The 23,927-nt window shown below is 40.7% G+C and overlaps 1 protein-coding gene across 2 annotated transcripts; it reads left to right on the forward strand.

Annotated features, from left to right (window-relative positions):
- The first annotated feature begins 1,443 nt into the window (after positions 1-1,443).
- LOC121329276 (beta-catenin-interacting protein 1) lies at positions 1,444-23,927 on the forward strand. Of its 2 annotated transcripts, none has more exons than XM_041274809.1 (4): positions 1,444-1,602; positions 8,432-8,546; positions 9,174-9,264; positions 12,370-12,494. In XM_041274809.1, exons 2-4 carry the CDS (start codon positions 8,451-8,453, stop codon positions 12,477-12,479), a joined length of 297 nt encoding a protein of 98 aa, XP_041130743.1. In that variant the 5' UTR covers positions 1,444-1,602; positions 8,432-8,450; the 3' UTR covers positions 12,480-12,494. The 2 variants fall into 2 exon arrangements, with proteins under 2 accessions (XP_041130743.1, XP_041130744.1); XM_041274810.1 differs by lacking the exon at positions 12,370-12,494 and adding an exon at positions 23,220-23,927 and having other exon boundaries at positions 1,454-1,602.

Here is a 23,927-nt window from a genome sequence, read left to right on the forward strand (position 1 = left end):
AGATGTTACTAAGCAAGCATTATACTCCAATGTATAAGCCAATCTGTATTGAAATTGTATTCATTATTTACAGTGACAATGATATTAGCAGAAGCTGCAGTGTCAGACATTCAATGCACACAGAGTTACGTCACCCGCAATGCAGCACAACAGTAAGATTCTACAGGAAGACTCCAATACAGCTGCATGCACTCTATGAACCAATATTGCCACACACAATACTGACTATGAATGCCACTTACTACTGAAGCATGGCACAGGCATGTTTGTATGTTCTATTGATTTTTCTGAAGGGTTCTTGAGAAAGAAGTTATTGCATCTCATATTATACAGAGTGACAAATGCTGGACACACTTGAAACCTGTTCCCATACGTCATCAGTGTAACAGCTGCCTGTATGCAGTGCTGTGCAGCTTTTCACTTCACAGTGCAGACTAACCTCATTAGAGAAATGCATGCTGTGGAACTGCAGCACACTCGAGTATCTCTCTCCGCAGCCTCTAATTATCTCCCAATTAGTGCGAGGTGTAGTGAGGACCCCATGCTGAGCACTGCTCTATGGGAACAAGGGAGGCTGACATTTGTTCCTTGGAAAGCGACAGGAGACATTCATGGCTAATTTTATACAGAGCACCACAATAAATAAGCTACAGCAAAGCAACGTCTCTGTGTGCCGTTCTGGAGCACAGGCAGCACTGCATTCCCACGCTTACTAGCTTCCTTGAAGGAATTAGAGGCTGTACTCATTGAGGAATGGTCACATGTCTCTCTAGAACAGTTTACTTGCACACTCGTGAACGGTTTATTTACTTGCAGTTTCTCCTATAGAATTAAACCAGATTTAGCCGACTGCTACACAGAAGTGGTGAATCTGGATACAGGGTTTAACCCTTTCATACATGGCGACCTTATATAGAGACAGATACAAAAACAACTCCCTTCTAGTCTTTATATGAGGACGTATGCAAGACGCAAACGCATGATTTTCTCCATATACAGTAAATCAAAGGAAGAAGATTAAAACATTTTCATTGAAAAATACATTTATCATTTGTCCAAAACTACTTTATTTTCAGTTGTCATGAATATTTCATGCATGAAATTTCATGCATCATCCATTTCTTTTTATAAGGATGTGGTGTCTGAAAATGTTAAGAAATGTAGACCAACTGAGGTCAACTGAAGGTACACATCACGAAAAAGGAAACTGGAATATAGGGCTATAGGTGAAAATAGCCTGTTAGCTTACACATATGAAGCATAGTTTAGTTAATAAAATGCCATCACATGAATAGCTGATTTAGCTGTATGGCTTATGAAGAGTTAGAGGATGGTGTTACTTTATTTATTTATTTATTTATTTATTTATTATTAGGAAGGGTGGTCTTGAGACCTCTTGAGAGTCTCTCATCAGCTCTGCTACTACACTGCCCCCTCTCGGTAGGCAGCCGCCACGCCCCGGCAGGAACTGATTCAGTGTCTTTCAGCTCCAACCCGCTTTCTCCGACTGTCGGGATGTGACCCCGGAAACAGGACTGCCCATCAGCAACAATACACACCATTCAAATAAAAACACGGAGAAGACGCATCTTAACATTAGTGGTAAGTGTCCAAATTACTATGTCTTTTGAGGGTCGGGATCGGCGTTTAACAGTGGGATATAATGAGAAGCGTTGCACTGGAGCGGTGCGGTACCTGGATATTGCCTGCACAGGAACTTCATTCAAGCCCAGGCTTTTGTCTGCCTGCAGCCTCCATCCGACTTCTTGTGTTTGGGATCCCGTTTCACCTCCTCTTTGTATTATCTGTACGAAAGTCTTTCGCTTAACTGCGCTTCTTATTTTTTTTTAATCGCGCTTTGTTTGTGCAATTCGATGCTTTTAGGTTTACAGTGGAATTTGATTGCATTGTAACTAATTCTTGACGATACAGCATGTGGTTAGGGTTTGTGTGAGATTCGCACAGGAAGCTCGTAGTTTATTGTTTCGTAAAACAATGCATTTTCCGACTCAGATTTAATGCAAAGTTACGCTTACAAAGTAAAACAGTGCTGGGTAAAATTATAGAAAACAATAGCGTTGCTATGATATCGTTTCCACCCGCTCAAAAACGAATTTGGAAATCGCAGTTACTTAAACGAATCAAAGCTCATTAGTCTGTAGTTTGATAGTTTAACTGTAGCTAATCGGCATGTAAACAGCTGGTCCGTGTCTATTCAGTTTGCTGAATACAACAAATGCTGACGTAGTAATGTAATTTGCATATCTTGCCAACAAAACTCCTCGTTGTTTATTCATACAATATTAATGGTAATTTCGCATGTGTACCGGAGTTGTAATTATAACGTGTCAGACAGACTGTCACGTTAACAGAATTAAGGGATGGTCTTTAATAACAGAAGTTGTACAAACTCCCCAAAATCTAGTCAACTAGCAATGGTCAGTTTCCTGGAAGCTCGCTTGTTTTTCACACTTGGAAAGTCTGTTCACGTCCAGGCTATGTTGCCACTGTCTACCCCATGCAAGGGGGCTTGGTGTGGGGGTTGCTGACTGAAGCATTATTCCCAGACCGAGTTGCTTCCCTTAAACGCAGCACATTCTGCTGGTTTGCTGGTAACCCAAGTACCGCACACCAGGGATGGCACAGACTCAGCTGGCAAGGGCCAGGTGCATCGCCCAGCCACTAAACTGCTGAAATCTCTTCTGACAAACTGGTACAGTTGAAGAGAGATCCTCAGCTGTCGCCAGCTGAAAAGGATGGGACAACATTTGCTCAGTGCCCCGAATCAGTTACTGCTGAAAAGCAAGATCGCATTCACTGCTGAAGCCTGAGCTGGGTATTGTGTGCTAGCCACATGAGTGTCAAATACTTGGCTGGTCGGTCACTCACAGTACTGTAGATGGTGCGACTCCAAAGCATACTGGTGTGGCAGAACATTTAAGAAAATGCATTGCAAAATAACTGGAGGTCAGGCGGTGAGGGATGTAATTTCTTATAATGCAGAACACTTTCATATATGTATGTGTAGTGATTCTCTTTTGAAATGGGAGTGATCCAGAAATCTGTTTCCCTAAAGTATTGCATTGCTAATGTCTTGGAACAATATTTAATTTTAATGTTGAACACTGAAATACCAGTATGTTTGTCCACAGGCTGTAAACATTGCATTGCCACAGTGCACAGTTTCAGAACTAAGTGTTTGTATTCACACTCGCCTGAAAACTACTTTTGGTGTAACAAATCAAACTGGAATGTAAACAAGGTCTGCTTTATGATAAAATTGAGTGTCCTGAAAGCTGTGCTTAAACTAAGAAAATCCGTAATTTACATGAATAAAGAACTGCCTGATTCATTAACCACGGTGTGTAGACAGCAAGCTCCGGCATGTCCTATTAAACTCCAATAAAACCAGGAATGGGTCAAACTGCTAAGTGATGGGAGTTCCATCCCGGAAATAGCCACAACTGACTCGACTATTCATATTGTAACCTCACTGAGTCCTGCATAATCCCTGAATCGAAATGGGGTAGATTTCGCTTTGCAGTAAGCAGACAGAATGCTGACGTTGGAAACGCTCCATGCATCCATCTCGTATTGCTATTTTTTACCTTCCAGGATATCTGCTGCTAAAGGTAGGGATTCCAATAAAACATGAAAGCCACATCTCAAGGGGCTGTCAGGGAGAGAGAGGGAGGAAGGAATAAACAATTAAAGAAATAACTAAAGCTCAGTTTGTCACTCAGTGAGGGAAGCTGGAGGCAGCTGGGCCAACCAGCAGCCACATCCCTCTATTGTGTGGAGTCCCGTCAGCTACAGAAACACCAGGCTGTGCAGGGGAAAGAGAGGACTGTAATCTTGGCATGCTTTCATTGTACTGCAGAGAAAGAGGAAGAGTCTTCTGCCCCCTGTAGCAGGTCAGTTGAAGCCTAACACTTAAATTGAAGCATGGGACATGGCATTTTTCTAGCTACCTTTTTATCCCTTTTTTTCAGCAAGTGAAAGTGCTGTTGCTCCCAACCCTTCCCTATAAATAGATACGTTCTGGATGTTGCATCTCTCCACCCCCCCGGGGGGATTCGATCAAATGCAGCCGGCAGCTGCTGCTTGTTGAAGGTCACGAGTTATTAAATTAGAAGGGAAGGGAAATTAGAAGGGAGGGGAGGGGAGGTTCCAGCTCTTGGGCTGCTCTGGAGGTGCTGAGGAAGAGATTTCGCTTGCACGGTTGCTGACATTGAAGTCCTCCTTCTGAATCACCAGGGTTTATAAAGCTTCCTACTGACTATCTCACCTCTGCACCCTGCAAATCCCATTTCTGTGGAGACACACCCTCCTAGCTTTAAAAAGTAATTGGGTGCTTTTTATTATTTGCACACTGTAGGGCAGGCTTACTGTCTCGCTGAGTGCGTCCGAGAGTATTATATATCTGGAATGAGATCAAGTAGTGTAAGAACATGGAGAGATAGATAGATAGATCTTTAAGCTAGAAAGAGCAATTTATTAGCTATCGTTAATTCTGATTTTGCTTATTGAGGAGTGCCACATTTCTAGCCCGTTCAGTCATGATTTTTACATTTTAAATTTGTAGACATTTTAAAACAGTTTATGTGAACTCTATGCTAAAACTTCTGTGCATTATAAAATAGATACATAGATAGGAAACTTAACGTGGTGCAATTATTCACACAGTGACTGAAGAGGATTTACAGGATATTAACTAAGCCAAGTGTTTTCCACAGCCTGCAGTTTGCTTGGCCTAATGTGTGCCTACTCTGTGTGATGAGTAATCCTTGCCGAGTTTTACTAATGGAGAGATGTGCAGTTATTTTGGGATAGTGACATGGCCACATCTGATCACACAGGGAGGGAAGAGAGAGTCCTGGGCAAATTGGGGATTGAAGTCTAAGTCTAAATCTGTCTGCAAATTTCTATCTGCAAGATCGGTGGTGTGTGCTAACTACTGCCACTCTTGTCTTTGTGGCTAACTGTCCGCTTACATCTCTGTGAGCTTTATTCCCTGTTCGATGTATGTACAGTCAAAGAGAAACTGTTGGTATAATGGGCAGTGTTGTGTGATGCACTGTCCCCTGACGGTGAGATGTGGTTAAAAGCTCTAAAATCACGACTGTGGACAGACCTGGCTGTTTTGCATAGTGGTTAAGAGGCTTGCTTGCAGTGCGTAGGTTCGCCGGTTTGTGCCCAGCCCTGTTACACTGGCACAGAACAAAATGACGTGTAAAATCCCTGGCCAGCATAGATCCAGCTCGCTTGTGTTGTAAAGTAGTTTATTTGAATGTTCTCTCACGCTGTAATGCTAGTGCGTTTGCAGCCTGGTAATTCATTTGGTTAGTGGTGGGCACTTTGCAATGAAAAGGGAGGCGAATAGGTTTTCAATTTCAGTGGGTTTCTAATTTTGAGTCCAGGGTTCATTGTAAATTAATTATACCGTATGCGCTGACACTGGTCTGGGGAAATAGATTGTTAAATTGCAGTACATTACAAAGCACACAGTATCTTGCAGATGGCAATTTTCCTTTCTATTCACTCCTTCTACCAAAGAATTGTTACTAACTGTGGGCTTTAATCACTTGCATTACTACCATCAAGACCAAGGGCTTCTACAAAATCCATGAACTATAATCCTGTATATTAAACAGACCATTGTATATGCTTAGAAAATCACATGGATCCTGAATAGCAGAATCTGCTGAGCACCTTCATTAAAGCATGGATTTCATCTTTCTTAAAGTACCTACTTTCTCATCTTAAAAGAAAATCTTCGTACAAGGAATTGAACTCCCAATAGCGATTCACATGTGCATACTACGCTCCTTCAAGTGCAGCATGGAAAAAAGATTTAAGAATTCCCAATTCCCGTTCCCTTTTAATCAATTCCAACACACGATTGCGATTAGCAAGGTTCTGTTAAAATAAGCTTCACATCGTGGTGAGAGATTACTTACATTGAAGTCACTGTTACTCTGTGAAATTGTTCAGCTGCTTTCACTTGAAGCCAATCACAACAATGATGTCTTTAAAAAATAAATTCTAATTCCAGTTCCTTTGAAGGGATTGGGATTGGGAATTGATTTTAAAAAGGAATTGGAAATGGGATTGGAATTGAAAAACAGGAATTGACCCTGATTGCTGTCCATATTAAATTTACAGGGTTTGATTTGCTGTATGTACAGCACTTATGACTTATAAGATTGAGATTGAGTATTGGGATGTTCTGTACTCTGAGCTGCAGCCTGCAGTATTGAACAGCACTCATTGTAATGTATTACTTGTCATAAAAGACCTCTTGCTTCCCCGTGGCGTTTGCATAGTGAGAAGTGGCTCCACTGCCTGCACCTTCATGCTAATTTAGATTGAAAGTGAGTCATTACTGAGAGTGAGGGAGGAACGAGGGCTGTGCACAAACCTGCATAAAACATTTATAGGCGCGTCTATATAGTTAACTGCACCCAGTATTGTTCTGTATGGGAGTCGGTTCTAAGTGAATGTCCCACGGCCTGTTTCTCATTGCTGATTCCTACAGCACTAAGCAATTCCAGATATACTGAAGTAGCGCTTTAAACAAACAAAACAAAAAAACATTTACTGACTGAGTAGACATTGCCATTTAAATGCACTGCAATGCTATTGGTATTTCTGTAGCTGGACTGAGTGCTTTCAGCCTTCACTCATTGCTACTGCGGATGACTCTGTATTGGAAAATAACACTGTTCTTGTAATTGCCTGGCTGCAAGTGTTTGGGATTATCTCCTAGCTTTATTCCACTCATTTTTAAATAGGAAACCACAAACAGAAGGTGTCTCTCTCACATTTTTCAATGCAGAAGGCAACGGATTAAAAATACTTCAATGTACAGAAAGCTGTTTCGAAGACTAACAGGTTGATGAGTCACGTGTTTGTTCCAGTATGGAGGGCACTTGTTTTTTCTGATTATTATTATTGAGGTCCTGCAGTGTATATAATTAAACTGTTTGTTGATGTAAAGCCTCAAAGCATACTCTGTATAGTAAGCACTTCAGTACAAGGCTGTTCAGCTTGAAGGAGGCAGGGTAGCTTAGTGATTCTGCAGAGTGGGACCCAGTCGATCTGCTTCCAAATTGAATATCAGTCATTGACCTGATTTCTTGTAACACGAACATGCTTCCCCAGTTTAATCAAACAGGTCTCACATACCAAGATCTGGTAATATGTTAAGTATTAGTAAAGGCAGATGATGTAAGGTATCGCTTTTAGAAAAGTCATTGAATATCTTTAAAATAATTATGCATTACCAGTATTTTGTCACCAGGTGGCACCATTCAAAGAATCAAGAGCATCAAATTCAAACCCATGATGTCAAGGTCATTTTAGCCATGCTGTTGGTTAATACTGTTACTGTATAGTGTGCATTCAAATCATTTCCCCTCCATGCTGTCTGTGCATGGTTGCAACTAGCCTGGGTACCAGTATATATACGCTAGTGTGGGTGGTAACCTATATGTTCCACCCCTGATACTGCAGTGGTATTCTATCTAGATTGTATTTGATTCATGTCTGCAGTACTGTAGCTACAAAAGCTCTTTTCACAAAGGGAATTCAGTGAAATCTGAGCCCTGGATTTCAAATCTGTTTCAGGTCAATTAACTCTGTTTTCAAAACAGTGTCGAGGAAGTAACGAAGGTTGAGAAGCAGATTCCAGTGTCCTGGAGTAATCCCAGTAGGTGGAGATGGTGTTTGTTTTCCTACAGTAACCTGCCTCGTTGTTTCAGCTGCCCGAAGGACCTTTGTTTACTCGGGACAGTAGACGCGTTCCCACTGCAAAGTGTCACTGAGCTCTTCCTGCTCACTTTGGGTTGGTCTGAGAAAACATCATCTGTAAAAACTGATTTGATCATTCATACCGTGTATTTTAATCACTGAAAATACAGAGGCTTTAAACAAACATTTTTTTGCCAAATTAGTATTCTATCATCTGACTTGTTACATTTCATGTTACACTATTAAAACATTCAGCATCTTAAAGCCCTAGCTTGTACACGTTTCTTATGTGACAGTGTCTGTTGATTTTTGCAAACTGATTGTGCAGTACAGTAGATGGAAATAACACTCCCATTGCATATCAGTTTGAGCAGTGGCAGGTTTTATTAAGCGTTTAATTGGACACAGTTTATACCATGGCAGATCGAGCTAGCATAAGACTTGGCTCAAACTACTGTCCAATGCAAGTCTCATTCTATTCCTGAGGGTAAATGCTGTTCTTTACAGATTGCATCGTATATGGAGAAACAAATTGGCTTTCAGAAAATGCCTCTGTGCACATTACATGTCATGATGACTGGTTGTGTTTTGAGGCTGTGCAGGTTATATAAAGCTCCGCCAGTAGAAGCCAGCAGGAAGAGCCGTGGAGTTGTCACTGTTCCTGTCCTTGCTGTTTCAGGGTCACAGGCGCTGGGGTGATGAACAGTGACTCTGCCCCCGGGAAGACTCCTGAGGAGATGTACATCGAGCAGAAGGTGCGAGTCCTGCTCATGCTGAAGAAGATGGGATCCAACGTGAGTGTCTCTGTGCCTGGACAGCGCAGCTCTTTCATATGCACAGCTTCAGCTTTACGCTGTTTCCTGTTTCAGTGCCCAGGGTACTGTAACAAAGCGCTTGCCTTTCAGAGATACGTACAGCTATGGCCAAAAGTTTTGCACCACCTAGGATTTTAGGATTGAGACATCATTTGAAAAGAACAAAACTTTAAGAACCTAATTTAGATATTTTATTTAACGTTTAGTCAAAGAAACTACAAAATGATATCGCAAAAGGTTTCATTCAACTTTGTGAAGCAAAATGAGTTAATTCTATCGGGTGATGCAAAATGTTTGGCCATGGCTGTATTTGTATTGAGCTGAAATGTGTTTCAAGCTACTTAACATGATAACTTGCAGTTTACTGCTGATCAGCTGCATTAAACGCTGCCTGATTGACTGGGCTGAGGCTGCTTTGGTCTGTTGGCTATTCAAGATTATCATACCAGATTGATTCACCTGTCTGTTTCTAATCAGATGCCCACTGTTCAGTATATCTTAAAGAATCAACAGCAAATTATTATTTGTTACAGTATCTAAGGTAGTAACCGTGGATTTGAAACCAATGTGTACCTGATAGCAGTTGTTTGGATGTTTCCTCTGTAGTTGACCCCAAGTGAAGAAGCCTTTCTGCGAAGCTACTCTGGAGTAGTGAACAGCCAGCTGAGTCAGCTTCCCCAGCACCCCATCGACCAGGGTAAGCGCTTCAGCACTCTCTTACCTCCAGGGTAAGCGCTTCAGCACTCTCTTACCTCCAGGGTAAGCGCTTCAGCACTCTCTTACCTCCAGGGTAAGCGCTTCAGCACTCTCTTAGCTCCAGGGTAAGCGCTTCAGCACTCTCTTAGCTCCAGGGTAAGCGCTTCAGCACTCTCTTACCTCCAGGGTAAGCGCTTCAGCACTCTCTTAGCTCCAGGGTAAGCGCTTCAGCACTCTCTTAGCTCCAGGGTAAGCGCTTCAGCACTCTCTTAGCTCCAGGGTAAGCGCTTCAGCACTCTCTTAGCTCCAGGGTAAGCGCTTCAGCACTCTCTTAGCTCCAGGGTAAGCGCTTCAGCACTCTCTTACCTCCAGGGTAAGCGCTTCAGCACTCTCTTACCTCCAGGGTAAGCGCTTCAGCACTCTCTTACCTCCAGGGTAAGCGCTTCAGCACTCTCTTGCTTCCCCTGGTAAAGAAGCACACCACTTTTACGGGCAAGTGAAAACAAATTCAAATCTGCACTCAAGATGGAAAATGAAAGTTTGCATGAGTGCGATTGACATTCTGGCACTTGGACAGACAGCTAGGAGCAGCCGGTTTTGTACAGTATGTACCATGAGTTCACACGACAGAGTGAAACGCTGTACACCAACAGCTTGCTGAGAGCTTTTGCTAGTTTGTCGAAGAATCTTTGGCATAGTGACAAGAACCAAAGCTGCATGTCCATTTAAAAATCTCTTGGCAAGTTATTGTATTGACAGCTACAAAGTCAAAAAAGGCAAAGAAACCCTTTGTAAGGCTTTGTATTGGTGCTATTTGTAACTTTTAATATTGAAATGCATGTCTGTGTTGCCACAATAAATCTAGTGATGGTATTTTCTCAAGTACAGTAAGATTAAAAGCCAGTGTTTAGTATTCCCACTTACCTGTTTGCACAATAGATGACTGATCAAGCCAACCTTCCCAGCCCCAAGGCTGAGCAGCATTATTACATTGTGAATCAGTTTGGGTGTGTGTTTGAGTGTTGTTTTCTTTTATATACAGCCAGATTCATAATTATATCATTATCTTGATTAGGAGAATCTTTCAAGACTAAACTTCTGTCCTATTTTTTTCGGTGTCAGGTTGAAAGGGTTCTTACGTTAGTATCTTTGGTTTTACATGAATCTATTACAAGGTATGTATTTATTTTAATACAGGGATGGAAATAAGACTCATATTGCATAGCAGTTTCACCCATTCCAGGTTTTACTTCAAGCTTGATTAGCCACAGTGGATAGGTAACCAGCACAGGTGTGTTCTATTAAAATCATAGTAAAACCAGGAATGGATCAAGGAATAGATCAAGCTGCTGTGCAATGCTGTCAATGCTGCTGTCTTATTTCCATCCCTGAAATAAACTGTCGATTTTGAATAATTAAAAAAAAAACACTTGCTTAGAAACCAGCCAGCTCAAAATAATCATAAATGTGTTACTTAGTGGAAGTCAGCAGGGGGCGCTGTTCACATAGAAATGATACGCAGAGCATTTCAGCAGTCACGCTGGGCCTTGTGTGTCATTGCTGTAGCAGGAAGGTCAGTGCTTGGATTAGCTTTGATTGGGCAGATCTTATCAATATTCTGCCAGATTTATTTTTCACTGTAAAGAATTAATTTTAAATGCTTAATTATGCAATGTCCCCACTGAATCTCAACAATCCAACCCTATGCAGCTTTCTTAGGGAAATGAACATTAACATCATGTTGTAAGCTTGGAATTAAGAAGCTGCATTGCTCTGGGAATGGGGCAGTGGATCGGTTTATATTGAATGTTCTCTATTTTATGGCTGCATTGTGTGGGGTTAGATTACTCTGAGTTGATTTCTGGGAAACCAGATTCACTTGATTCAGTTTCGTTTTTAGAAACTGTAAGGCAGGATGACATTACTGCAACAAAACAGATTATCCTGCAGAAAGCAAGCCACAATAAGCATTGTCTCAAACTGTCCAGAGATAATTCAACCTTACTTGCAGCAGCTTAGTTCTATTTATTTAGAAATAAATGAGCATGCTCCTCATATTACAGGGCTAAAGTAATACGTTAATAAACATATTCTTGGCTAACAGTTTGCTGAGTCATTTTATAGATGTTACAGTATGACCAGTGTCTGAGTAGACAGGGAGTGTGTGTGTTTGTGTGACTCACAAGCCATTCCTTAAAACGAGCGACTTTGAAAACCACGGCTTTGTATAGGATTTCCTGGTTAGTCAGCAACACAGGACACATCTGGGCTTGATTACAAATGCAAACATCGTTATCCAGAAGAAGAATATTGATGTGTACGGATATCCAATTTCACCCTGTCTTCATATTTCATAATTAGTGCTTTGAGTCCGATGAAAGTTTTTACTGCCAGCTCCGCATTAACTGCTTCGGTCATGAGATGAAAACAAATGGAGTGTTTTACAGGAAAGTCGAACAGCAGATTGCAAATCCTGTCAGTATTCTGGTACCTGAGCTTACACATCTCTGATACAGTATAATAAATATATTAGAAATACATTTTTTTGGAAGCTTGTAGGTGTAAATCAGGATCTGCTGAGCATAAAACAGCGCCGTGGACAGAATGAGGTGCGATTTGCTACACATTTTCTTGCTTGCGTTGCAATGCCTCCTGTCTGTCAAGATTAATGATGTCAAGTTGGGGGAAACCTGCGTTTTGCGTGATTTTAATGCAGATTCAGGATTTCTTTTTTAAACAGGCAAAAGTGTGCATCTTCTTTATGCTGCTGCACACACAGTAATCATGTGTTTGCAATTACTTTTTAAAATCAATTTCTAATTCCATCGAAGGAATTTGTATTTTAGAGACATAATAATTGTTGTGATTGGGCTTCAGATGAAAGCAGTTGAACAATCTAATTGATTAACAGTGACTTCAATTTAAGTGCTGCCATGGTGAGAAGCCTATTTTAACAGAATATTGCTAATGCTGATCAGTGATGTGTTGGAATTGAAACTTGGAATGGATTTAAAAAAGGAATTGGAATTGACCCTAACGCTGTATTCGGGCAACTTAGTGCAAGGTGCTATTTGTGATACTGTGGTTCTCTTCTGTCGACCTCCAGAGCAGGAATCTTGTCCCCTTCAATGCACCGTGGGTATGCTGCACAAACATGACTGTATGTATCGAGCAGTGCTGTCGCATTGGGTTGCAGAACAAAATGTGAGGCTGTAACTGGAGATTACAAGAACAAAGACATTCTTAACAGAACACAGTGCAGCCACTGTTTGCAGACTCTCCCAGTATGAAACAGGATGCAGTGATGGAGTACAGCACTGATAATAATGAAGCCTGAATGCTGAATGCTGTAAAAGTTACTAGAATGCAGACCTTGGGCTCGACCTAGCTGAAAGGATGTTTGGGGCAGCCAACACCAGTGACCGTTCTATGATAAGTCAAACACAGCTTGGAAATCCAGATTCTGTTTCATGCTTTGTGTTTCTCGTTAGAAAACATTAGCTATCAGATATAGGACACGGTTTGCATAAGCAGCACACTTGTTGAAAAGCCTATAAAGTCCTCATTTGCATTTGAGATTTTTAATTGGCTGATTAGCATAAACGCACATGTTAAATGAATTGCAATACATTTTTAATCTCAGCGGTACGATGTTGGTGTGATCAGCATATTCCATATTAAACAGTAGGTTTAGTAGTTTTGTTTTCTTCTTTTTTTTAAAAGTGCTAATTTGTGTACACCTGAATATTTTAATTTTAGTTTACGGCCTTGGTACAGAAATACAAATGAGAGGAAAATGTGTTCCAATCAGCTTTTAGAAAAGTTTACGTGAAAGTTTAATTGCCATTGATCAGTACTCATTGTAAAAGTGAGGGAAGGACAGCCTTTTCTGTTTTGAAATCAACAGATTTAATATAATTTAATACTTCTTAAAGGAAGTACGAGTATCGGCACACCCATACTGGGAGCGTTTGTAATCAGTCATCATAAGACTCTCTCCGTCACTTTTTATTTAGCATTAAAACCCCAAAACACTAACTTCAGCAGTAAAAGAGAAATAAAACATTTCATTGATTTTTAAACCTCTTTGTGAATTTTCTTGAAAAATGTAATGCATTGTGGGCCAAATATGTTCTGCACATTAGAATGCCATGCTAATATGTTAGTTTAACTATGCATATAAAGCCACCTTTTAAAAAGAATAAATGAACATCTTGGATTGTGATCGTTCGCTTTGGGAAGTGGACAGAAATTGAACAAAGGTCATTATAAAGAGCGTGTATTACATAATCTAATATCCCAATATATTCATGCAATACAGGCTGACTTCACTATAACAAACCCTTCTTATAACGATCACCCGTTTTTAACGATCCCAACAGCTAGAACCGATTTTTTTCAATGCAAATTAGTCCTATTAGAACAATCACGTACAGGATCAACCCGGATACAAGGATCTCAGTGTTGACTGACACTGAACTTTCTCCAGTGTCAAGTGTGTTAATCTCTCAGTGAAAGCAAAGACCACGGTTGACTAATTGAAAGGTAACGCTAATTCAAAGGTGACCTATTGTAGTACGAATCATGCATGATGAATGCAATCGTTGCCTGTCCGTCACCTTCACATGAACTGCAACCAGGCAACAGGTGTGAGGAGCAATCTGTGCTGGATAGTTTTTTCAAGAGAAAAGAAAAGGGGAAATCTTCATAATACTATATATTATTGATCAATTCAAATTTGCCGTTTTGTCATTGTCCTGATAGAGAAAAATGACAACCCCTATTATAGTGAACACCCTGATAGAACGAACATTTCTCCAGGTCCCATGGGGGTTTGTTATAGTGAAGTTAGCCTGTATGTGCAACTGGGGAGTAATTAGGTTAAAGAGAACTTGGTCCGATGCTACCCTCCAGTTTGAACCCCAGTTCAGCTGATCTTGATCAGACAGTATAACTATCTTACTGAGCAAGAAAGGCAGCGGTTGAAGGGTTTCCATGGCTACGCTAATCACCATAGCCCAATCAAGTCTCCTGTGGTTTGGAGGAGCAGCAGCATGGCTAAGACAGACACGCAGCATCTCATTAACAAGACAGGAGCGAAGCTGGCATGGTAATTACGAACTGATAGTGGGAGACGTTTCATTTTCACCTTTTTTCTTTTAGACTTGCTTTTCTGCTGCCTGGTAATAATTCGCTTCCTGCGGTCAGCCTGCAAGTTTTGCTGTGTGGGTGTTTTTTATTTTTTAGGTTTTGTTTTTTTTCTCTTTCTCTCGGGCACGGCCTGAACAAGCTTCAAAGTGAATACTGATTAGACTATTAGACTCTCTGCAATGCCCCAGTCTGCTTGACTCAAGTGCAGGACAGCCTCAGAATGCATATTGTATTTGCATACAAAAAGCCCTGCAGGTGACCATAGTCATTCAGGAAAAAAAAACATTTGACTGGAAATGTATTTTACTGTGTTGGGAAGTGATTAGGCATTACCGTTCTCGGGGTTATCTAGTTGGGTAGGATACAGTTAGCTCATTTTTGCAAAATACTTCTTATGGGTGCTGGATACTGTCTGGAGCACACCTTCGAGGCATCAGCATGTTCAAATCAAGGTACTACTGTACCTTGAATGCAGGGTCATTTACGATGTCTGGGCTAATTTACTGTTTCAGATGAAACAAGTGCAAACATCTGATAGGGTTCTCCTTGGCTCACAAAGCGCTCACACGAACATCTGATGTGCTATGCATGAGGGGCTATTGAAGAAGGTAACTCCTTTTGCATTGGATTAAAGAAAGCAGCACTGTCATTTTTTCTCATGTGCAGAGTGATTGTCACACAAATGAATGTGCTCATTCTCAAGTTGGAAACTGCTCATCTCTTTGTTGGTTCTGGGTTAAAGTGGCACACTTTCTGTGCATCACACAGAGCACGTCTTCACTTGCTCCTTAAAGACTGGTGCCCGTTCACAATTTTGCAAGCGTTTGCTGGACTGGCGTGCCCTGTTAAGGTGGTGTTTTAAAAGGAATGTTGGTATGGTTGGTAATTACTAGAAGTGTACAGCATCGGCGAGGGACATGCTTCCTGTAAACATGGTAAGGAAGCCAGTATTTTTTTCTGGCTGAAGGTCAAATAAACTTTCAACACTTCATGTCCTGTTTTTTTTACTTGACTGAGCAAAACCTAGATCCCAGACATGCTCACCTCAGAGTGTAAGCTGTTGGTTTGGCAATGTCTCTAATCAACCTTGCTGTTTATTTAAATGAATCAAATACAAGTGCAGTCGACATGTTGGAAATGCTTAATTTATACCAGCAAAGGAAATAATACTGATCTAAGTTTTTACAGTGTGTTTTCCCCCCATGTTACATGATCTGATGCCTCAACATTCTCCTCTATTGATCCCACATGGCGTCTATGGATATGATGTAAACCAAGCTCCTCTGGTGTAGTGAAGATTAGAGGTATTGATCCAGGTGCTGCATACATACAATACAATACAATATAATACATTCTTCCTAAGAGCTTCACTTTGTTCCCAAACACACACTCCCACAGAAACAGAGATGAAAGAACAAGTGACTGCCTTGTATTAACGTTGTCTACTGATAATCCGAAAGATACGTTGGCTTCCATCATTGCCTGGTGGATGAGATCTGCTTGTTTTGCTAGAGGAGACTGAGGCACATTTTGAAAAGAAGCACTTGCAGGTGACACTGGAGAAGTCATTTAACGATGGCAGAACCCCCAGGTACAAAAGATTATTTTACTGTGCAGTCGTACAGCCAGCTTCACACTATCCCTGATGTGTGAGCAGAAACTTGCTGTGCCATGTTCTTCAGTGTAAGTAGAGCTTTGATCACCCATGCCAGATTGGGATTTAAACCTGATCCCCACCCCCCTATAGATCATGTAGCTCCCTTATCCTGGACCAGCTGAGAACTTATTAAAATAGATTCTAAAAACCCTTTCCTCATTGTTTAGCATTTACACCATTAGTGCTTTTGTTTTGTTTATGTTACCAGGGAAGACCCAAGTGGCAATTAAGCCTCATTTAAACAGAATCAGATTTAATAGAAAACAAGAGATGAATGCAGGAGTAAAGCTGTTTGTATAATAGATAGGGCGATCCAGTGTGTACAGTTCACAGATGCATCCAGACACGATAAGAATTGTCAAGGAAATGTATCTCTTTAATAATCCTTGCTAATGTGTCTGGAAGCAGTGCGCTGTATGAATATGGCAATAATAAATCTTGCTTGTTTGCCAGTTTTGCAATAGACACATTTGTTTTTCTGTTGTGTCCCCTTTCAATTGCTATATTTAAAAAATAAATGAAACCTCACTCTGCATTTACTCCTTAATGGCTACACATCGGTACGTTCCAATGACAAAACTTGCAGCTAGAGGGAGCGGCAACTGAGTTTATAGACTGCTTTAGTTAACAAATTGTGGAATTAATCAATTTAAAAGTATGTATCTCAATTGAAAATGAATCCAGATCATGTTCTGACACTTAATATAAATAGCTGCTTCCAAGCTCATGGTGGTGTGTGACTGTCAATCAGAAGATCGTCTCTGCTTTGCACTTTTCAAGTTGATCTCGCTCACCTAAAAAACTGGATTAAGCTTCAAACACTTAATTGCATTTGGGCATTAGGAAGCAGCTCTGTGGACTTTGAGTACAAAGCACCAGGGGCCTGAACCATCGGTCAAATTGAATGAGAGATCTGTCCAGCAAAAACACAGTTAACTAGGAGCTTTTGTATTTCATCACTGCAAAATCGCTTTCTCAATGTCTTCAGTGTAAAGCTTCACTCTACACTTATGCAAGTATTGCAACTAGCTGCATGGATGGAAATAAGACTCCCATCGTGTAACATTCCTGTTTAATAAGACACACCTCAGCTTGTTACCTACACACTGTGGCTAATCAAGCTCCTAGTAAAACATGGAACTGCTATGCAATAGGAGTCTTATTTCCATCCCTGAACTGCTCACCAAGTTGCTAGCAGCCCACGCATCCTGCAGTTGAAATGGAGTTGTGGAAAACGGCGGGATAGTACAGTAACAGTGCTTGAGCTGGTACGATTGTTAAAATAGAATCATTCTGGCAATAAGCAGATACAGTGTTGTTTATTACTCTTGTAATGTAGGAGTGCGGGGGCCTCGTGTTTTTCAGGTTTCATGCAGAAGACTTGTTACAAGACTAGCAAGCAGAGGTGCTCTGATGAACCAGAGGTCTCGCATGTGCTTGCTCTTAGGTGGGTGTAATCAGATTTGATAAAAGGCATATGTTGTTTTTTATATGTTTAACTGAGCTAATTAGAAATGTGAATCTTTAACGAGAGAGATGTGTGAAACAGCACTTCCAGTTTTAGTTTTTGTTTGGTCCTAATTGTTTAGAAAGATGTTAGAAAATCAGAAAAAAATAAGTAGATGCTACAGTTAGCTAATTCTTTAAAGCCGAGTGTGCTGTAACGTTCATGTAAACTGGTAACATTTCAAACATTTCTCACTTTTAAATAGCTTTAAAAAAGTAATTGGAAGTACCAGTTCTGTTTACAGCCCTGTAGATTAATTTCTAGTGCGACAGATATTCAAGCCCCACCTGAAACATTTCCTGTACATAGGACTTAAAGTGGTGTTATGTGGGATCCTAATGCCTGCTGCACCATCTACAATGTGGTGGCAGGATAGTTTAAGAAAGTGTGTAAAGCTGCCGTTTGTTTCATGCATGGCGACTTACGGGGATGAATTAAAAAAAAAAAAAAAAAAAAAAAAAAAAAAAATCTTTATATGGGGGTATATGGAAGACGCAAATGCATGATGACCTCATATGAGGAAGCCATTTTCTTCCCTTACAAAGCAATGGGAAAAATACATATTTGTGTCCAAAAATCATTTTTTTTATTGACTATTTTCAATATTTCACGCATCAGATAGTTTAAAGTCTTTAAGAGTCTGCAACAGCATTGCATCTTGCAGCACAAGACCTAGGAAAAACTATACCATTGGACTTGCATGTCTGTGTGGGAGAGGTGGTGTGATAGGAAGGAAAGAAAGAGATAACACCTAATGCTGTAAGTGTCAAGTTTTATAGTCATTCTGCAGCAGCACGGACAGCCCGCTGAAAAGCTTTTCACAGCTCTTTAACATGTAGCCTAATTCTAGATACAAAAGATATGAAGAACTATGTATGAACAACCTTGGCTTGTAGGAAAGGCAGGGGATGTCAGACCACACCACACGCTAGCCCATGGCCAAGTAGTGAGGCGCAAACAACAAATAATTAGTCCCATTCAGTGCTACCCTTTGACTTCAACTGTGCTCTCGCCTCTGGGAGTCAGGAGTCTTTTAATAGATCTGCTATGACTGCCACAGATCTACTGTATGTAGAGAAGCTGTACAATTCAAAGACAATATGTGTTTTTTTTTTTTATTTCGGGACGTTTCGGACAAAATAGTTTTTCTGCAGTTTAGCCGTGCTTAGCTGTTGGAGATGCAACATGCTGGTTAATGGTGAAGACCCTTCATGACTCTGCCCTGCTAGGCATTAAGAGAGTCACACTGATGCTGAAATTCTGTACTCGAAAGGAAGCTGGTAATTCTCTAAACCCCTTGTAAAGGTTGCCGCAGTCCAGCCCTTGTGATGCAGTACAGTGTGTGTATCCAGGGGAGGTATACAAACACACACCTCGAGAGGAAATGGCAGAGCGTCTGTGTGGCTTGGGGCTCATTAACCATTTATTCAGGAGAAATGCCACTAGCAAATGTACAATCTTTAAATTGCTGTTGCATAGTTACTTTTAGAAAAAAAAAAAACATATTTAAATGGGGGAGAGGGGCTGCTTTTAAAGAAACACCAGGGCTTGATTTAGAAAGGTTAATTATATCTTTAAAACAAAAAAAAAGCTTGTTTTTAAACTCTGTCACACACCCCCATATCGATTCCAACAGAATCAAAAAGAAAACAGCGCTGACCATTATTTTAAATAATGAGAGAGAAAAAAAATGAATAATCAAAGATAGAAACCCTACCAGCTGCTGGTTCTCAGGGCTTAGCAGTCATCCAGTTGATGATGTAATCTGATTTGCAGCCGTTGCTAGGCGACGCTGTTCAGTGTTCTGACCGGGGGATATTTAAGGCCTGAGCTGCATGGAGAGAGACTCCAGTGCTTTTTCCTAAGGATGGGGCAGGGCAAGAGAGAGGCTGTTGAGTTCTTGATAATTGGTTTAATTTATTCTAGTCGTCTTGACTCGCTGAATGTGACCTGTTCAGCGCTGTATATCTATGTATCTTGGTTATGCAAGTTTGTGTTCCATATGTAATAGGGATTTAAGGTTTGAAATATAAAGGGTTCTAATATTGTAAGAAGATTGATAGCCTCTGTAATTTTAAACACTCAATAGTAATCTCTGAAGTAAAAAGTATACAAGTCTAAGGACTTTTGGAATATGTTTTTGTCTTGCAAATCCAGAAAAGAAAGGGGTGCAATACCTAAAGGAAGCTTTAAGAGCTAACTTTCCTGGACGGCCTATGGGTGTATTGAAACCGTGCACAGACGATAGGAATGCTGTCAAGCATACCAGAAGGACATGCTATGTCTTGCAGCCCCGCTTCCCAGGAATCAACACCCTAGTGACATAAGATCTCCTAACTCTGTGGCTTCCATGTCTCTGAGCTGTGGTGACGTGGCTGGGGAACAGGGGAACAGGACATTGCAAATCTGGCTCGACTGTAGAGGTGACATCACATTGTCATAGCATCTGCTTCCATCTGCTATCCTTTACTGCCTTGCACTGCTGTGACCGGCTCTGGCAGGCTCATGTATCATTTATCTCAATGAGCTAATCCTGGCACTGCTGGTAGAGTAGCAGCTACCAGCCACCAGTCATCCAGCCTACAGTACATTCCAAACCTCCTGTGTTATGTTATACAGAGTTTAGTGCATAGAGACTGCATTGCAGAGTTCACAGAGGCTTTGCTTATCTAGAGAATGGCCTCTCGCTGCATTTACATCATTTTGACCATCTAGTGGTGTGGTGCACTGTTAACAAAATAAATAAATACATTGCATTTACAACAGTTGAGCATCAGGGGGTACTGTGTACTCCAGAAGATTACAGGTTAATAAAAGTGATGATATGCAAGTGCACACCTGTCAGTTGTGAGAAATTAATTTTCCTGTACGTTCTCCTCTTAATCATCATCCTCAGAGCTTCGTCGCCTGGCTCAGATCGAGGTGGCCTGTCATGTCTAGTTCACAGCTTGCTGCTGGGAAGGGCACGGAAGGTGGAAGTCCACATGAAAGGGGTGCGCAACCAAGATCTTAAACTGTACCTGCTTGATGCTGATTATTGTACGGTGGTAAAAGTCCTCGTTATTTGTGTTTGATATTGAGCAGATTGCTAATTTGCAGTGTCTGTCTTTATCACGGTGCCGTGTATTGTACAGCTTGAAGAGGAAAGTGGCAGAAAGCACACCCTGGTGATCAATGTTTAATCAGGACAGTGTCCTACTTTTGCTTTTCCTGCTCCAATTAAATTCATCAAGGTATTCGGTTTGTATGATTATTGTCTGCTCTAGCTGGGGAGAAGCGTTTCTGTATGAGGGGAGGGGGGCCTGCTTGCAAACATTACATAACGAAACTTGTTCGGAAAATGAATGGAAAGTAAACAGGCTTGCACCTGACTCTGCTGACAGGACATTGCTACTAATTTTGGTAATTGCACAGGAAACTACAAAGTTCAGATCCTTCATCTTGTAATTGCTCTCTCCATTAAATTAATAAACACATTCAAATCTGTACGATTTTGTACATCAACAAGATCATATCCCAATGATTTATGACTGATGTGAAAGTAATACATTTTCTATTTTATTAACCCTATCTAATATTATTATTATTATTGTTATTATTCCATCTTCTATTATCCCATAAACCAAAAATGCTACTGTGAACCTACGCATTTATAACAAATATTAATTTAACTTGAATTTAATTTAAACAGGGACCTCGTTTTCTTTACTAGATTACTGTAGAATTCACTTTGAGGTTCTTGCTACTGTACAGACTTATTTGAAATGATCTGCCCTTCTATAGAGTTTAAACCAGTTGCATTCTTTTTTTGATCTATAAAACATAACTGACTGTTTGTCTTGAAGCGTTTTTAATAGACAGAGGGAGTTTCAGTCTGTTTGGAGGAGAATTCCGTACTTCATGCTTGGAAATGTCAATTTAGATTTACACTTCTTGGGTCAGGGGTTGAGGTCACGTAAATCTGTTCAGTGGAGAGTGTTGTTGGTTGCAAAGCAATACATCAAAGAGCTGCTCTGAATCCAGGCTGATGGAGCAGGCATTTTTCTTTCTGCTTCAGAGAATTCAAAACTGTCCAGCTGTCTGTGATGCAGACATTTTACAATAGTTCTGTCTTTTGACAACAAAAGGTTTCTAGCACTGTCTTGTGTATCTCTACATTTACACACACCGTCATGGGGGGGGGGGGGGACATAACAAGGTGCAAGCATGACTGAATTTTCTCTATAGCATTGCACATTAATACTGACAAATTTACACGTTTGTAGAACTGAGAGAAGTTCTGGCATGTTAAAATCTGTTTGGATCAGAGGCTGCAAATGGAAAAAATAAATGTTCTTCTAAATGGTTTAGTATCTCTGCATTTGCAGAGACGAAAGTGAGATGGCTCATTGCCTCAATGTAAATTGAGTATGGCTTCTCTTTCTCGCACAGCCTCCCTGCTCCCACCCACCTCGGTTCTTACCATGGTTTCAGGCACGCTGTGTATTCTGTGACCGTTCAGGGGGTTTGATGATGAGCGCAGTTCAAAAGGCCATTCTGCAGAAGCCGGTTTAATTTGAGACGCACTTGCAATTCCCTATGCACCCCGAAACTAAATTAACACAGTATATGTTTTCATATTTGGCTTAAGTGAAAGTCTAACATTTGAAAAAAAAAAAAAGGTGCAATTATGAGCAGGTGTTTTTCATTCTTGCAACACAATTGACAAGTAATATTTCTGCAGTACTGTACTGTTAGTTCAATTATTCCTAACCTAGTTTGTCTATTGAATTGTGCATAAGAAGTCAGGGAATAACCAGCTTGGAAAGGCTGGGTCAAATCATTAATCGATTGTCTTTTTTCTTTTTGTTTTCTGGCTTAATTTCCAAACCGCGGTAATATCTCATTGAAGCAGGACAGATATACGAGGCAATAGAGTGAAACTTATCGAGCGCTGTTGACAGCTAATCAATAGGTGGGAAAGGCTGACCTGATCAAATCAGGCTGCTTAAGTGATGGTGCTTTACATACAGTGGCATGAAACCCTTGGATTGGCTTTGCTGTTGCTATCACTCTGTTGCAGGGAATATTAAACAGCATAGTGAGAAGTAGAACTAAGAAACATGGGAACAGTACTTGCTGTGGTGGGGACATCTTTAGAAAAGGTTACAACAGTATTTTTGCACTTTAACCACATTTGTTTCCATGGTTATACTATGCATATACCATGGTTTACTATACCTCTCTGTACTTTACAGTGCTTACCTATGCTTTTCACTGTGCTTTACTACACTGCAATTACAAGAGCGCCTTGTCTGCCTGTGCAATACAGGACACTTGGCAACAAATACTCATTAAGCTGTGAAAAAGAACATGTCTGGAAATGTTACAGGTGTCATCAGATTGCAGTTCTATTTTCTTTGTCGGTAACAGCCCAATTGAATTAGGGTTTTGAAACTAATCTGCAAATGTTGAAATGTTTGTCAGATGAGATTTATCTTGAAAATTGCTTTCTACTTTCCTTAGTAATGCTATAATCTGCACCTGTTATTTTGCGTTCCACAAAGTTGGGAGCTTGGCTCCTTTGCACACTTGTTACTGATAAGCTGGGCCCAGCACGCAATCGGCTTACTGATGGTATACCAATCTCTTCTTCTCGCAGGTGCTGAGGACGTGGTGATGGCTTTCTCCAGATCTGAAACAGAGGACCGGAGACAGTGAGTCACAGCGACGAAGCTTGACAGCATGACCACTGCAGAAGGGCGGAGCCAGTCGGAGAGAGGAGGATTCCAGAGCACAAACCAATCCCTCGCCTTCCTGAAGAGTGATGTCACAGCCATCTGTATGGGAGGCCTCGCACACCTGCGATGGGCAGGCTTCTGCAGGACAAGGGAACGGACTAACCTGTTTTTTTGTTTTGCTTTTTTGCTTTTTTGTTATTGGCTGAAAGGAACAAATCCCTGCAATTCAATTTGACTGTATTTTTTTTTTTGTTTAGTGTTTGGGTGGGTGAATGGACAGTGAAAGTTGTGTCTGCCACACATGTCTGTGCTTCTCTGATCCCAGTAGCATTCTTTGCATTTTTGTTCAAGGATTTGTTTAAAGGAACTCTGCTAGGTTTGATGCTGATGGTGTTTTTTTTGTATTTAAAAAAGCTGCGCTTGACAGAACATAATTCAATTTAAGTAACACTCCAAACGTCACACTAGAAGAGATTTAATACCTGTGCCGCTGTCATTTTAAGATTGCTGTCTATTGTATAATTATTAAATCTGTTGTACAGAAAAAAAATATGGGAAATGAATGAAGTGGTCCCTGCCATGCTCATGTGTTTTAGCCTTGCAGGATTGAAACAGGGCAACCTGAAACT

This window comes from Polyodon spathula, chromosome 16 (assembly GCF_017654505.1).
Source record: "Polyodon spathula isolate WHYD16114869_AA chromosome 16, ASM1765450v1, whole genome shotgun sequence".
In the NCBI taxonomy this organism is placed as follows: domain Eukaryota; kingdom Metazoa; phylum Chordata; class Actinopteri; order Acipenseriformes; family Polyodontidae; genus Polyodon; species Polyodon spathula.